This window comes from Odocoileus virginianus, chromosome 20, assembly GCF_023699985.2.
Source record: "Odocoileus virginianus isolate 20LAN1187 ecotype Illinois chromosome 20, Ovbor_1.2, whole genome shotgun sequence".
In the NCBI taxonomy this organism is placed as follows: Eukaryota; Metazoa; Chordata; class Mammalia; order Artiodactyla; family Cervidae; genus Odocoileus; species Odocoileus virginianus.
The window spans coordinates 25,267,350-25,281,507 of NC_069693.1; the positions used below are offsets into that span (position 1 = coordinate 25,267,350).

Below are 14,158 nucleotides of genomic sequence, written 5' to 3' on the forward strand. Positions count from 1 at the left end.
AAGTCCCAACACATAATAAAGCAGATCTTGGACTGACTGGAGGAAGGGGGTGGGAGGGCTGACATACGTTCTGCTGGGTGTCTCCCCTCTGGGAGGGATCTCCTCAGCAGCAGGGCCTCCCTGCACTTGTCTGTGCCCGCCCAGGGCTTGGCACAGGGAGGTGACACCAAGTGCTGAGTGTGGGGCTCCTGCACTAGAAACATCACATGGCTGGCCGCTGACCAGCTCAGAAAGTAGCGTAGGGCAGGGGGAGGAGCTGGGTGTGAGGATCAGATTTCAACCTGCCTCAGTCACCAGAGCCTCATGACCCCAGCCACCGATGGTGTTAACTTTAGTGTAATCCTCATAGTTGCAAGGCCACATCCAAGAAGCAGCAGTCTGGTACTGACGGGCATGAGTATTACTGTTGAGAAGAGAACAGGCTCTTGGCCTGAGGATGCAGAGAGCACCATCGTGCGGCCTTTGGGAGCACTGTGGTTTTAAACTGTGTTGTTTTTGCAACAGGGGGCACCAATGGTGTGTGATTTCCAAGGGATTCCAGAGGCAGGAGTACCACTGGGCTGAGCTGTGGGTTTGGACTATGGGCAAGAAGTGAATGGTGAACATAGGAACTTATCAACAGTCCCAAATCTGGGCCCATTATCAAGTAACCAGACATCCATCCCCCTGGGAAATGGGATGAAGAGCTGTGGAAAGCTCAAGGTGTTTAATAAAGAGAAAGTCCTCATGGAGGGGAATGCCAGTCTGACTTCAGCAATAGAAAGAAGGATGGACGCCTCCCTAGGCTCTAGGAGCAGAGGGCCTGTGCTGAGTCCTGGCCACCGTCAGCTGGAGGACAAGCAGACCTGTGCTCAGTAGAAGCCGGGGCACCCACCCTGCTGCTGCCACACCTCAGCTAAGAACTGGCCTCTATGGTCACGCTCCCTGGGGACTTCCCAGAGTTCAGGGTCTCGTCGTCACAGAAAACCCAGGCCAGAATAGATTAGCAAAATTTGGGGAAGACAGCTGAGGCTCGGAGGGAGGAAAGCCCAGAGAGGACGAGGGTGAGGATCCAACCAGAGGCCTCTGGTCAGGGTGCCCAAAGATGGAGCCTCCAGCAGAGGGCCTGAGAACCCGAGGCTGGGTCGTCAACCCTCACCTCCCAACCACAGCCTGATGAGGGCTCAGGCTTGCACCACACTCACCACTGGGGCCGAGTTGTCTGTGCTGTACAATTGAGGTGCTTGTTTTCATTATGCCAACCTGTGCAGACGGTCTGCCAGAGTCACCTGTGGTTCGGCAGGGAGTTAGCGAGGAGCTCTCAGCCCCACTCCACCTGCCAGGGACTCTGTCTCCAGTGGAAGAGTACAAGAGGCAAGGACCAAGCTTGGGCAAGTAGAAAGAGGCCCCTGTGGAGGAAGCGCTGGGCATGGGGCAGAGGTCACAGGGGAGCCTGGGGTCAGCCATGACAGGTGCCATGGAGACACCAGCCACAGCTGTCATCCCAGATCTGGGGACTAATGGGCACCACGGCCAAGCAGCAGATAAAATAATTGCTCATGGAGCCAGAGAGGCAAAGACTGGGAAGAGACGACAGAGCAAGGTCCAAGGCTTCTCACGGGAGGAGGGTGTTGGGCTATGTGGCTGGGCCACATCCTAGAGGGAGCCTGACTTAAGACTTTAGAGGAACAGGCTCCACGTCATGATCAGGTCCAGGGTGTGACCGAGGGGAGGAGGAAGGAGGCACCAGACACAAGTGGACAAAGCAGCGAGGGACATTCGTGTGGACACTCCAGTCGTCAGGAGATGGCAGGAGTCTGGGGAGGAGGTCTGTGGTGGTTTCTGCATCTCTCTCCCACAAAGTGCTGCATGAACTGTCGGTGGTATTCACCCTGCCATAAAACAGGTATTTCTTCATGCATCTGCCTCCCACACTGGAGCAAAAGCTCCTAGAAGCAGGTGATGTGCTGTTCTTCTCAGGCCCCAGGCTAGCCAGAAGTCAACAGAGCTGGGTTTCTGAGGGTTAGACCTGGCTGGGGTCGGGCATTGCCAGCATCCCTTTGTGCTCAGAGCAATGTTAACTCTAGGTCTCATCACCAACACTTCCTCCCCCCCACAGGTGCAGGTGGGAAGCACACCTCAGGACCAAAGAATTGTCGGGTACATCTCCTGCACACACCTGCACGCCCTGGCAGGTAGGGTCCAGGGGCCCGAGCTTCATGGGGTGGGTCTTCAGAGGGCTAGGATTCGCCTGGCCAGGGTCCAGGCAGCAGCCTCATCACCTCTGTGCTTCCGCCCCACAGAGGACAGTGACATCCGGTGTGAGCAGCTGAACATGCTTCAGGACTGGCTGGCTGATTTCCGAAAATCTACCTCCTCGTCCAGCGCAGCCAACCCCGAGGAGCTGGTGGCGTTTGACGTCATCTGCGGAGATTTTAACTTTGACAACTGCTCCTCCGGTGAGGCAGGCTCCTCCCCATTAGGGTCAACCGTGGAGGAGGCACGGGCTTTGCTCCTTGGGAGCACAGAAGTGGGACGTTTAGTGAGAATATGATTTCTCTGCCCTCAAGAAATCCTAGAATAAGAACCCCTGCTCTGCCTAGAGTTTAGAGGCCACCTTGCTGGAGGTCAGGAGATGCCCTGCAGATAAACCTCTGGCAGTGAAGGCAGGGAGTCTCTGAAATCCAGACTAATGGGGTTAGTTCATGATACTCACCAGGTCTGTATTCAGCTCTTACTTTGTACCAGCCACAGTTCTGACAGCTGTTAGAGGGGGCATTCTCAAGGACACAGAAAGCCAGTCAGATGAACCATAGCTCCATCTGTCTGGGAACAGACCCTACCCAGAAGCAGTTACCTGAGGGACAGGGATCAGGTGACTCTGGTCAAACTGGAACCAGAGGCAGGTAGCCTTCCAGGGCATGCCAGACACCCTGAGCCCCATAGCACTCCTTCCCTTCCTGCACAGATGACAAGCTGGAGCAGCAGCACTCCCTGTTTACACGCTACAAGGACCCCTGCCGCCTGGGGCCTGGGGAGGAGAAGCCATGGGCAATCGGTGAGCTGGGGCTGGGGACAGGCGCGGGGGCAGGAGGGGCAGTGCCGAGGCCTGACGCCCCACGGGCTTCCTGAAGAGACCTTTCCCCAAGACCTCACCATTGGGAGGAGGGGGCCCTGAGCTGCCCAGCCAGCAGAAGCCTTGGGCTTGCCCCTCCTGCCCACAGTAACCTCTCTCACCCCCTTGTCCCCAGGAACTCTGCTGGACCAGGATGGTCTCTATGATGAGGAAGTGTGCACCCCTGACAATCTGCAAAAGTAAGCGCCCAGCATCCACAGTGCCATGGTCAAGCGAGTAGGCAGACCCACGCGGCTCCCAGGTCTGGGATGAGCACCGACCCAGACTAGGTGTGGAGAGGTGGGCTGTGTGGGCCAATGAGAGCCCACAGCTCCCCGGGATGAGACGCCTGCTAAGAGCGTCAGGGATGCAAGTTGGCGGTGGGTAGAGGCTGTGGTGGACCTCATGCCCCAGGGGTGTCCTTACCAAAAAGAGGATCCCAAGGAGGCCTGGGGTCTCAAGGTGGTTTTTCCTATACCAGCACCCCAAGTCTGGGCTCATTCTACCACAGCTTGACCTGCCCTGAGCCCCAGCCTGCCTCAGGCTCAGGAAAAAGGACCACAACCTCCCAGGGCGACGACAGGCGCCACAGAGATTCCTGTCAGAGGGCCCTGGGGGACGGCATCCGTGGTAGGGGGCCAGCAGCCCAGCAATCAGACAAATAAAAACACAGACGGAGCTAACAGAAGTCAGTCAAAGTAGAGGCAGATCCACCCCAGCCAAACTGTATTCTTCAATCTGAGACTTCTGAAAAGGACACACTTGAGAGGCCAGCAGCAGAGCCAATTTATAATTCACAGCCCGAGACAGCCCAGAGCCCCAGCGATGGCTCCTTGCAGCTAATTTGAGCCAATTAATTAGATTATAGACTAAATTTGAAACATCATCCCAGGCCGAGAAGATTATCTTTTTATGAGATGAAGATTTAAAAATGACTTATCAGTAACTCTTAGATCACTGATGCTGGAATTAATTATCAAAGGCAAAGGACAGAAATGGATTACATTTCTGAGATGGAATGATGTTCTGTGTGTCATTAGTGTATATATCTCAAGGCTGATAAAAGACCTTGCAAAAACTCGTGTTTGCTGCCATGCCTGTCCAGGTGCCCTGTTCATGTGTCCAGGCGTTAGTTGGGTGGGTGGGCCTTTGTAGTGGCTCTTGGTGGCTGTGCCTCTTGCCCCAACACTGCCTTCTGAGATGGGATGTCCCTTGAAGGCTCATTCCCAACGGTGCTCGGACTCTGGAGGAAACTTGGCAGAAAGCAGAAGGCAGATAAGGAGTCAGAAGACCTGGATTCAGGGCGTAATTCCACCTGAGCGCCCTGCCCTCCCTGTATAACTGACCAGCAACTGCATCAGTTTCCTTCCTCTGAGAAATGGGGCGACAGCCGCATCCCACTTTGTTCCTTTCTTAACACACCTGGTCTTGGGGACAGACTGACACGTGAGTTCAGTCCTAGGATGGGGTCTGGGCGCTCTCCTGGCTCCCCTGGCCCCCTGCTGACCTGAAACGGGAGACATGGGGGGCCTGGGGACTTCCAGAAGGGTCTCTGGAGTTCACTGCAAAGATCAAGTTCCCCCCAAACAGGACCCTATTGGCTCAGAGCACAACCCTACCTGGAGAGGGGGTGGGCAGTTCTGTCCGCAGCTTGGTTACAGGCGTTGGGTGGTGCCAACGTCCTAGTTCAGAAAGGGAATGTGAGTGCTGCTAACCCCAGGTGGACACGGGACACTTCCAGGCAGTGGCTCAAGTCAGTCAGGAACTCACAGGCTCGGATCCAGTCTCTATCCAAACCAGTCCCTTTCTGGGCTCACGGAGAAGACAGATCTTAAATGTAGGAGTCTGGTCTGACTTGGGGGACAGGAACATGGCTCCACCCTCAGGACATGGGGCTGGGGCTGTGCTCACCTTGCCTTCCTGTGCCTTCTGCGTGGGCAGGGTCTTGGAGAGTGAGGAAGGCCGCCGGGAGTACCTCGCCTTCCCCACCAGCAAGAGCCCCGGAGGCCAGAAGGGACGCAAAGAGCTGCTGAAAGGCAACGGCAGGCGCATCGACTACATGTTGCACGGGGAGGAGGGGCTGTGCCCGGACTGGAAGGCTGTGAGTCTGGGCTGGGCTGGGCTGGGCTGGGCTGGGCAGCCAGGCTGGGCCCGTAGCAGGGCATTCTTGCTCTACACCCTCTGGCAGCACTGAGCTCTCCTCTGAAAGTGGGACGTGCCAGTCCAGCAGGCCTTTGGGGCCCCCAAGGACACTCTCCCACTCTCTGCCTTCAGGAAGGTCCAAGCCAGGCCCCTGCTTTATAGGATGCCCTCTGGGTCTAACAGGGATGTTTCTTCCTTCCCTCCTCCCCACTCCCGCAGGAGGTGGAAGAATTCAGTTTTATCACCCAGCTGTCAGGCCTGACGGACCACCTCCCAGTGGCCATGCGACTGATGGTGTCTGCAGGGGACGACGAGGCATAGACCAACCCAGTCACCACGAGCAGCGGGGCTTCCGCCAGCCCTTTGAGTCGCAGTCCCTCCCTGGCCATGTCCCCTCCAGCGAGCACCACTGGTGCTGGCGGAGGAGGGCAGGGGCCCGGGAGAGCAGCGGCCAGTCCTGGGTGGGCTGGAACCAGCGCTGCCCGGCACCTCTGGGCACTCGCCATGGACAGGGGTCAGGCCGGCCTGGGGAGTGCCGGCTGCCCAACCAGTGCCATTCTTTCGAATCGTTGATTTTCTACAAATCTACAGCACAACCTAGTTTATAACCCATGGGTTAGTATGAGATCCGGGTTTCTGTACTCTTTGTATCTCTTCTCAAGCTTCGTCCAGGGTTCATTGTTTCTGTCTGCTGCCATGTTGTCTCGCATGCCTGCACCCTCGCATGCACGCTGCCCGCATGCCACGTGCCACACCGTAGCCACAGACCCCTCACTCGGGCCTCACCCAAGGCCAAACTCCAAACACAATCAGAACCAGCCAAAGAAGCATTCCTGGACACGGGACCGCCAGCTCGCCGCCTCCAGCCTGGACAGCTCACGAGCAGGGACCATGAAGGCTGTGTCCAGTTACCAGCGAGCCCGGGCTCTTTCCCAGGGTCTTGCATTCAAGGGCGATTACATTTTAAAAAGAAAAACAGAAAAAGAACAAAAATAACCCTTCACTTTAAAGGGTCTGCAAGCCACAAGGGAGAACGCTGTTCTTCCTGAAAGGGGCTCCCTTCCCCGGGCACAGCAGAGCCCAGGGCCTCCCTTGGAGACTCCAACGTGGGCCATGGAGCCACAGACAGGACTCTAAGGAGACAGCATCCTTTTTTTTAACAGGAAGAAGGGCCACTCACGGTTTAAGGGGGGAGGGGGACTTATGGTTTTGAAAACGGTAAGATTTGTAGCTTCTGTTCTGTCAGAACCAACACATTCTCTTTCTGCCTGATCCTGTCTCCCCTCCGGACACCCTTCTGATTCAGGACCAATCCTCCCTTGGTGACTGTCCCATCCGCGTGTTGGCTGAGCTCAGGAACCATCCCCCTGCATCGGGGTGGGGGGGGGAACTGCGGCTCTGTCCTTCTAGGCCCATCCTCCACAGTGACCCCAGCCCTGGATGAAGGGACTTGGGGGTCAAGGCACAGGGCAGCCAGTCACCTCACCAGCATGCAGGCTGGGGGTGGCAAGGCCGATGGCCACCGCTCGCCCACGCAGGGAGCAGTACTGGTTGGTGTTCAGGTGCACAGACATCCAGTCTGCCACCACGCAGCCAGGGCCAGCCCCGGGTACCTGTGCACAGTGCGGCAGAGCCTGCAGGGGAAGCCCATAGCTCCTCACCCCATGGCAGCACTGCCTCTGCCCACCTGCCTTTTTAAACACACCTGGGGACGCCCCCCACCCCCAGTCACACAGGGAGGGTTTTGTCTATTTCCAGGTGCAAGGCCCCTCCAATTCAGGGGGTTACTAACAACCCCCACTGGTCTCCCCTCCTCACAGCGCCCCAACCAACGTGCCACCTGGCTTGAAGCCAGTTTTGCCCAACGAGGCTGGGGATGTACCAGGACTCTGCTACCAGGAGCCTCCTGGTGCCAATATGCTGACGCTGTGCCTTGTCACCCACTGAGCTACAAGAGGGACCAAGAGGGGCAAAGTCAGAGGCCAGGCCCTGCACTGGAGGGGGACACTCCCAAGAGCTGCACTCAAGGTGGTGTGGGCTGGTCTGAAGCCCCCTGGCCAGGGCAGCAGCTAGGCAGAGGGCTTCATTGCCTGGAGCACTCCCCTGGCCAGGCCCCCAGCCCCACCCCCCACATCAAGCCAAGAGGGCAGCTCACCATCCAGGGTACAGTCCTCCCTGGCTCTCCAGTGCACCCCTCCTCCAGGGCCATGGCTCCTGGGGCCCTGGCTAGGCTTCCCTGGGTCAGAGGCCTCCAATCCTAGGAGTGGCCAGAAATCTGCTCGCAGGTGGAGCTCAACAGGGTAGATGTGATACCCAGACGTCTGGGCCTGAGCCAAGGCCCCAGACTGTGAGCCAGCTGTGTGCCCAGGAGAGCCTCGGGGGCAGGGCCTGGCTGCTGAAGTGGAGTGACTCCAGCACAGCTTCCAGCCCTCAGAGGGGCTGCTGGCCTCTCGGGGCAGCTGGAGGGGAGACAGGGCACGGGGCACATGCTTCTCTCCCTACTCATGGGGCGGCCTTAGGCAAGTCATACCTCCCTGTGCCTCAGTCATTCTCCCGTCCCAACACAGTCGCCTCTGCCCAGCCTGCCTGGTCTCCAGAGAAGGGCCTGCCTGCCTCCCCACTCCCCTTGCGCCGCCCTCTGGGGCCTCAGTGCTGAGGCCGCCATCGCTCAGCCACGAGTTTCATCAAACCTGTGCACCCCCAGGGCTGTGTACAAGCCAGACTTTTCCACTTCGATTTTTTAAAAAGGAACATCTCAGATGTTTCTGTGGCATCTAGGCCTGGAAGGATGGACAGGTGTCACCTAAATCCCCAAGGCCCTGCACCTGCCCCGGGCCAGCCTCCTCCACAGAAGCCAGGAGGCAGAGGTCAGCTTCAGAGAAAAACGGTCACTTCATCTGTCCAAACCACCTTCAGTTTTAAGTATGGGTATTAATCTTGATGCTTTTTAACTATTGTATTAACTTGCTGAAATTTAGAAATACTGTTTTAAAAAAGAAAAAAAAAACACTTTTTTAATTTCTGTATTTTTTTCTGTATTGTATCCTCATGGGACATTAGGGGTTTTCTATGGTAAGCACACCTAAGGTTTTGGTAAAAATGTTATCAAATATATTATCCAAACGATTCTTCCCTAGAAGAAAAACAATCTTTACACCTGATAAAGTATTTTGAAAAGAGAAGTGTTTTTTTTTTTCCTTTACTGGTGCTGAAAAGAAGGATGGATAATGAGGAAAAAAAAAATAAAACTGTGAGGCTCAAGGCTGGTGTTCTGCACTTATTTGAGTGAAAAGCTGGTCTGGGCCCTGCTCTGACTCCAGTAGGCTAGGCAGCCAGGCGGGGCTATGGGGAGACCGCCGTGCAGGGCCTACCTTTCCTGACCTTCCCCATGGGATAAGCACAGCCTGAGTCTGCCCTGAACCACTCAAAAACCAGGCCACATGGGTTCTCTTACTCCCTCTGGAACTAGAGTGAACAGCAGAATGGGGCCTTGTGTGTGAGAAGAAGCCAGACTCGGCCCCCTTGGGACTCCCTGTCCTCTGGCAAGGTGAAACTGGGGTGCCTGCACTACTACCCATCTGCCCAGGCTGCTGGGAGATGAGGTCCTTTTGCTAGAAGGGGGGCACGTGGGAAAGGGCTGTACCTTCAGGCTCCCTCCTCCTGCCAGCTGGTATCCTGGATCTGCGTCTTAACTGTTCTGGGACAGCCTCCACCCTGACTTCAGAAGAGCAGCCTGGTGTTCAGGTGCTGGTCTTGGTCACCTGCTGCTGCTGCACATGGAGGCCAAACCCTTACAAATGTGGACTGGGGCCATTACCTAGCAAACAAAAAGAGTCTGAACTTGGTTCTCAGTTTGGCCCCACCAGGGTCTTCAAGACCCAGAGCCTAGCCACATCAGTAACTCTGCCCCTAGGAGCCTCTCTGAGCTGGAGTGGGCAGGTGGACTCAAAGGTACCCAGAGCGCGAGGCCAGGCTGGCCCAGCTCCAGGAGAGTAGCAGACCCACCCAGCCCAGTCAGCCCTGGCTCCCTCCCAGGGAGAGCAGGAGGGACACTGTGGCCATGAAGCTCTCTGAGCACTTTAAAAACCACTGCGGGTGGGCTCCTTGGGCCCTTCTCAGTTCCAAAGTAATCCCCACTTCCTGCCACATCTGGAGCAAGGAGCCAGCAGAACAAAAACACAAAATAGGAAGTGGTCTCCTCCAATCCCCGAGGCCAATATGGGTCCTAAAAGGCAAGGTGCCTTCACTTTTCTCCACAGAAAGCCACCATTCAGAGCCCAGAGCCCTCCTCCACTTTATTTCTCAACAAGTGAGGGTCAGCACCCACGGTCCAGGGCATCTGAGAGCGTGAAATCCATGGTGATGTCTCCAGTGTGGGGGTGGAACGCCACAGTGTAGGTGACGGTCTGCGGGCTGCCCAGCGGCACTCTGGGGTCGAGTGTGGTGTTGAAGAAGTACACGGCCTGCTTACAGTGGGGGTTCCAGCAACAGTCCCCCTGCAGAGAAAGCAGCAAGAAGGCAGTGAGGGCTTCTGATGTCCCAGTCAGCCCCCTCCTGGCAAGCCTCCAGCCCAGGCAGCTTGCAGTGAGAAACTGCTGTTCGGAACTGGATGGCCCAGGACCACTGAGAAGTCACTACCCGGAACACCCAGAGCACACAGGATTGGCATGACGACACCTGCTCTCAGGGTCCACCTCCTCAGGGACCTGTGCACAGAGCACTACCTTGTCCTCTGCAAGCTTCAGGAGGCCAGTGCTGACTGTGCTGTCCGGGGTCAGGTGGTATTCCATCCACAGGACAGCTCCGTGGCTCTGCCCGGGCCTAGAGATGGGGTGGGCGGTGGAAAGGGACCAGAAACAAACGGCTGCACGAAAGACTGGCATGGCCATGGCTGCTCTCTGCTTTTCAGAAACTACTCATCCTCTCTACTTCCATCCTGCCCTGTCAGGAGACTCCTAAGACTGAATGAAGGCCACTCAGTAAAAGTGGCCTTCTTGCTGAGCAACCAAAGTGCCCACTCACTCCCCACAGTCTGGCCAAGTATTCAGAGTAACCGTGGGGCAGGGCCAGCTGGCTGCCAGCCTGGCCTCCTCCGCCTGAGATCATGGAAAGGTTGGCCCAGAAGGCTGAGAGAGCAGTCCAGGCATCGAAGTCTAGATCGCTCCCAGATAACTCTGGGCAGCAGGCACAGACAAGCAGCTGCCTTGCCTCCTCCTTGTCAGAGGAGCCCCAAGGGGCTCTAGGCTCATGGCCTTCACCCAGTTACAAGAGGTGGCTTCCTCCAGGAAGCAGACGCCCCTCCCCGTGAAGGGAGCTGGAGCTGGATGGGCCTGACCATGTAGCAAGATGATAGCCCCGACCATGTAGCAAGACGATAGCCCCTGCCAGTTCTTAAGCTGCTTCAATTCCCAGGAGGGTTCAGGAAAGAATATGGTCCAATGGGTAACCATAGCAACCAAACTCACATTTCTCTGCAGCTGTGTGTAACATGCGGCTAAGCTCAAAGGGAGCCTCAGATATGGGAGGATGAGCAAGCCCACTCTGGCTCTTTCCCCTACCCAGAAGCTATGGGGACCCCCACACATTTCAGGGCCACTTGAAGAAGGGCAAGACTGAGACAAGGACAGCCATCCCACCTATATGAAAGTGGCCAAAGTAAGTGCTTATAGCCACTCAGGCAATAACTATTAGAAAGCAAGCCCTGCCACTTCCTTCCTCACTCCCCGACATTGGAGCCTCCGCTCACCTTCTCAGCTCGATGGTGCCCTCAGCATGGACAGGCTGCAGGGGGACTGGCTGCCGAAAATCAAAGGTCAGGATCTGCTGGGGCTCGGAGAGGCTGTGGCACGGGTATTCCCACAGTGGGTGGGGCTCGGCCTCCTTACTCTCCCTGAAGTCCAGTGCACGCTGAGAAGGGAAGAGAAGGCGGGGGTCTGCAGAGATAGAGCCAGGTGGCCAGGAAACAAGGGGCTCCTGTCCCCATCTCCAGAGTTTATCTATGCCAGTGGTCCCTAATCGCCACGGCCCTGGTCCCTCACGGTAACTGCCATGGTCATGTGGGGCAAGTGGACCCCTATAAAAGACCACAGGTGCCTGGCCAGACCAGCTGGCTTCTGGCACCACTCACAAGCAATCTCCTCAGCAAGGCACTCAGCTTCATTTTCTGCCTTTTAAAATTCAAAGCCACTGCCCATCTCACAAGCTACCTTGACCAACGGCCTACACTGGTGAAATCACCCATCACTTGGACACTTGCCCATTCAGTGACCCTTACTGATCACTACAGCTGCCAGATCACCACCCTACAAGGCTACCAGTCTAGAAGGAGACAACTGGGGAACAACTGCAGTGTCCAGGGGACACTGACTGGCTAGAACAGGGCTGGGCAGGAAAGCTGCCCGGAAGGGTGACCTCTAGGCTGCCTCTTGAAGGTTACCCAGGAGCTGGCAGCAAAGAGCAGAGTGCACACAGCCCAGCAGGGAATAGTCAGAGAGCAGAGTGCAGCCAGCAGAGTGGCGGGGGCTGGCTGCAGGGGCGAAGGTGGGGGCTCAGGGTTTTCCTGCAGAGGACAGACAGGGGCAGACTTCAGATCTACAGATTCACTTAAGCTCCCTGTGGAGAAAGGCTGACGGGAGAAGCAGCGGGGTATACAGTCAGACACGAGATATAAGTGGCCCAGACAAGTAACAGTGGGGAAATAAAACTTGTTCACAGAGGACCTGATGGTTATGGAACCCAACAACCAGCTGAATGAGAAGGCGAAGGCTTGTCTGGGAGGTTGCCGGGGCCCTGAGCCCTGCCGGCAGGTATGAAGTGACAGCAGGTCTAGGATAGCAGCACTGGGAGGGGCCAGACTAGGGGCGGAGGAGGAGCAGGTGTTCTGGAGGCAGTGGATAGGAGCGCCTGAAGACATCTCAGTGGAGTCACTGCTCTTAGCTATTTGGTCAGAGCTCAGGACAGAGGAGGCAACTGGCCAGCAAAGAGAGAGAATGGAGACAGCCACAGGGATCTGGGCAGGGACCTAGGGGAGCCCTAGAACACAGGACACCTCAGGGGATAAGAAGAGGGGAGGAATCCAGGAAGGAGCCTGAGAAGTGGCCAGAGGGAGCTTGAGTGTGTGATGTTCCCAGGAGCATGGTACAGTCAGTGATCTGCTGTGGGCAGGCAGGTTAAGATGAAAAACTGCAAATGTCCACTGGACTTGTTTTACTTAAAAAATGTTTACACAAGGAATCCACAATCACTGTAGAAAATGTAAACAAAAAGAAGCAAAAGGGAGGAAAAACTAACCACTTCCCATCACAGAACTAACATTTTGGTGCCTGCTACTTCACCCCCTTTTCACTGTATGTGTAATTTTTTTAATAATTAAAAATTTTCTTAAATGTTGTATATACTTTGTACTTTCCATTTAGTTATTGCATGTGTGGATTTTCTTAATACATAAAAATGTGATGGTGCTCTCTGTCCTGCCCTTCTCACGGGACTCGTGACTCTTCACATCTATCCTGGTCAAGTATCGTTGGCACTTTCATGACCGCCCTCATTTCTGGGAGCTGCAGACGGTGGTGGCTGACTGGATCCCCTGCTAATGTACAGATAACCCTGCAGGAACCCTCCTTCTACATCCCACCCACCTCCATCCTCAAGCACCTTCCCCTGAAATGGAGTCCCCAAAATGAAAACAGCTGGCTCAGAAAGTTGCCAAAATCACCTTCTAGAGAGGCCATCCCAAAAAAGAACTAGCTGCTGACACTGGCAAGAGTGGTTCCAGTGGTCTGGTGACAGACGGGCCCCAGCCCAAAATTCTGATTCAGGGGTTATAGCCCCAGGCTGAGAATGGCCTAACACCAGACAGACTTGGAGATGCAGTGGCTCTCAGGTTCATGCTCACGGTGAACCAAGTAGAACAGGTATGCCTGCTTCTGCTGCCCCCAACAGAGGAGCTCTCTGCATACTCCCCACATTGCCCAACCCAGGTCCCTCCATGGAAGCCAGACATCCCCTTCAGAAGCCTGTGGCCCGATGGAGTGTGGATGGAACACTGTGGCGGGAGCTGCGGCCCTGCATACCTTAATCATGTCATCCATGATGTGCACATCGAAGCCTTCACAGTCACCACAGGGGCTCCGGATCCGCCACAGGTCCTGAAAGGAGGTAGAGCCTTCATTGACACCCACCAGCCAGGGCACGCCAACACCCACACCCACCCAATGGGGGTGGGCGGGCAGGCATGGCCATGGTTCTGTGGGACAGCACATAAATGTCGACACCCACTCAGGCACACGCAAGTGTGGTGACAGGAGTAGGAAGGGTAAGAGGCTGGGGCTGCCCCAACTCCAAACCTGAGGCACGTCTTGCTGCTCCCATGGGCCTGGAACAGACTCCCACAGCTGAAGGGACCCAAAGACACCAAAGACCCAGGATGGTTCCTCAGACCTGCAAAGCCTCTCAGGATCCCAAGCCTTCTCACTGAGGGACAGCTGACCAGAGCTACTTAGACAGGCTCTCTAACCCCTCCCTGTCCATCCTGAACACTGATTCATTGGGAAGAAGTCTGTCAACCACTTCTTGAGCCTCTGTGCCCATAAGAGAGTTTGAGGACAACAGGATCCTAGAAGGAGACCAGAGGTTACTCAAGCCAGTCAAGTCAGTGTCCTCTGTCTCTTGGACATATGCCTGGGAACAGCATCATTCTCCCTAGTTCCTCACTGGCCATGAAAACCAGAATTCCCATGGAAATCTGGTCAAGTAAATACGTAACGCAGAGGAAATCTGGTCAAGTAAATACGTAACGCAGAAGAAATGGCCAAAAAGTTAAGTGACAGAACCATTAAGCTACCAGTGGGTAAAGCCATCCTTATCAAAGAAACATCAAATGAAGTTCACTCTATATTTCAGGTTAAAAGCATTTAAAAATCC

The 14,158-nt window shown here is 55.6% G+C and overlaps 2 protein-coding genes across 6 annotated transcripts in view; one reads left to right on the forward strand and one right to left on the reverse strand.

The window, feature by feature from the left end:
• Window positions 1–8,497, forward strand: part of SMPD3 (sphingomyelin phosphodiesterase 3) — an 83,360-nt gene extending 74,863 nt beyond the window's left edge. For all 4 annotated transcript variants that reach the window (XM_070451104.1, XM_020885082.2, XM_020885084.2 and 1 more), the window contains exons 3-8: window positions 2,099–2,174; window positions 2,283–2,438; window positions 2,948–3,037; window positions 3,231–3,294; window positions 5,036–5,195; window positions 5,456–8,497. In XM_070451104.1, the coding sequence (XP_070307205.1) occupies window positions 2,099–2,174; window positions 2,283–2,438; window positions 2,948–3,037; window positions 3,231–3,294; window positions 5,036–5,195; window positions 5,456–5,557 (648 nt within the window). In that variant the 3' untranslated portion in view covers window positions 5,558–8,497. The remainder of the gene's footprint in view (window positions 1–2,098; window positions 2,175–2,282; window positions 2,439–2,947; window positions 3,038–3,230; window positions 3,295–5,035; window positions 5,196–5,455) is intronic.
• Window positions 8,498–9,505: 1,008 nt separating this feature from the next.
• PRMT7 (protein arginine methyltransferase 7) overlaps window positions 9,506–14,158 on the reverse strand; it is a 39,760-nt gene continuing 35,107 nt past the window's right edge. Inside the window, exons 15-18 of one of the 2 annotated variants that reach the window (XM_020885080.2) lie at window positions 13,309–13,383; window positions 10,983–11,143; window positions 9,961–10,057; window positions 9,506–9,732 (exon numbers count right to left, since the gene is read on the reverse strand). In XM_020885080.2, the coding sequence (XP_020740739.1) occupies window positions 9,553–9,732; window positions 9,961–10,057; window positions 10,983–11,143; window positions 13,309–13,383 (513 nt within the window). In that variant the 3' untranslated portion in view covers window positions 9,506–9,552. The remainder of the gene's footprint in view (window positions 9,733–9,960; window positions 10,058–10,982; window positions 11,144–13,308; window positions 13,384–14,158) is intronic. The other variant, XM_070451103.1, reaches the window with a different exon arrangement.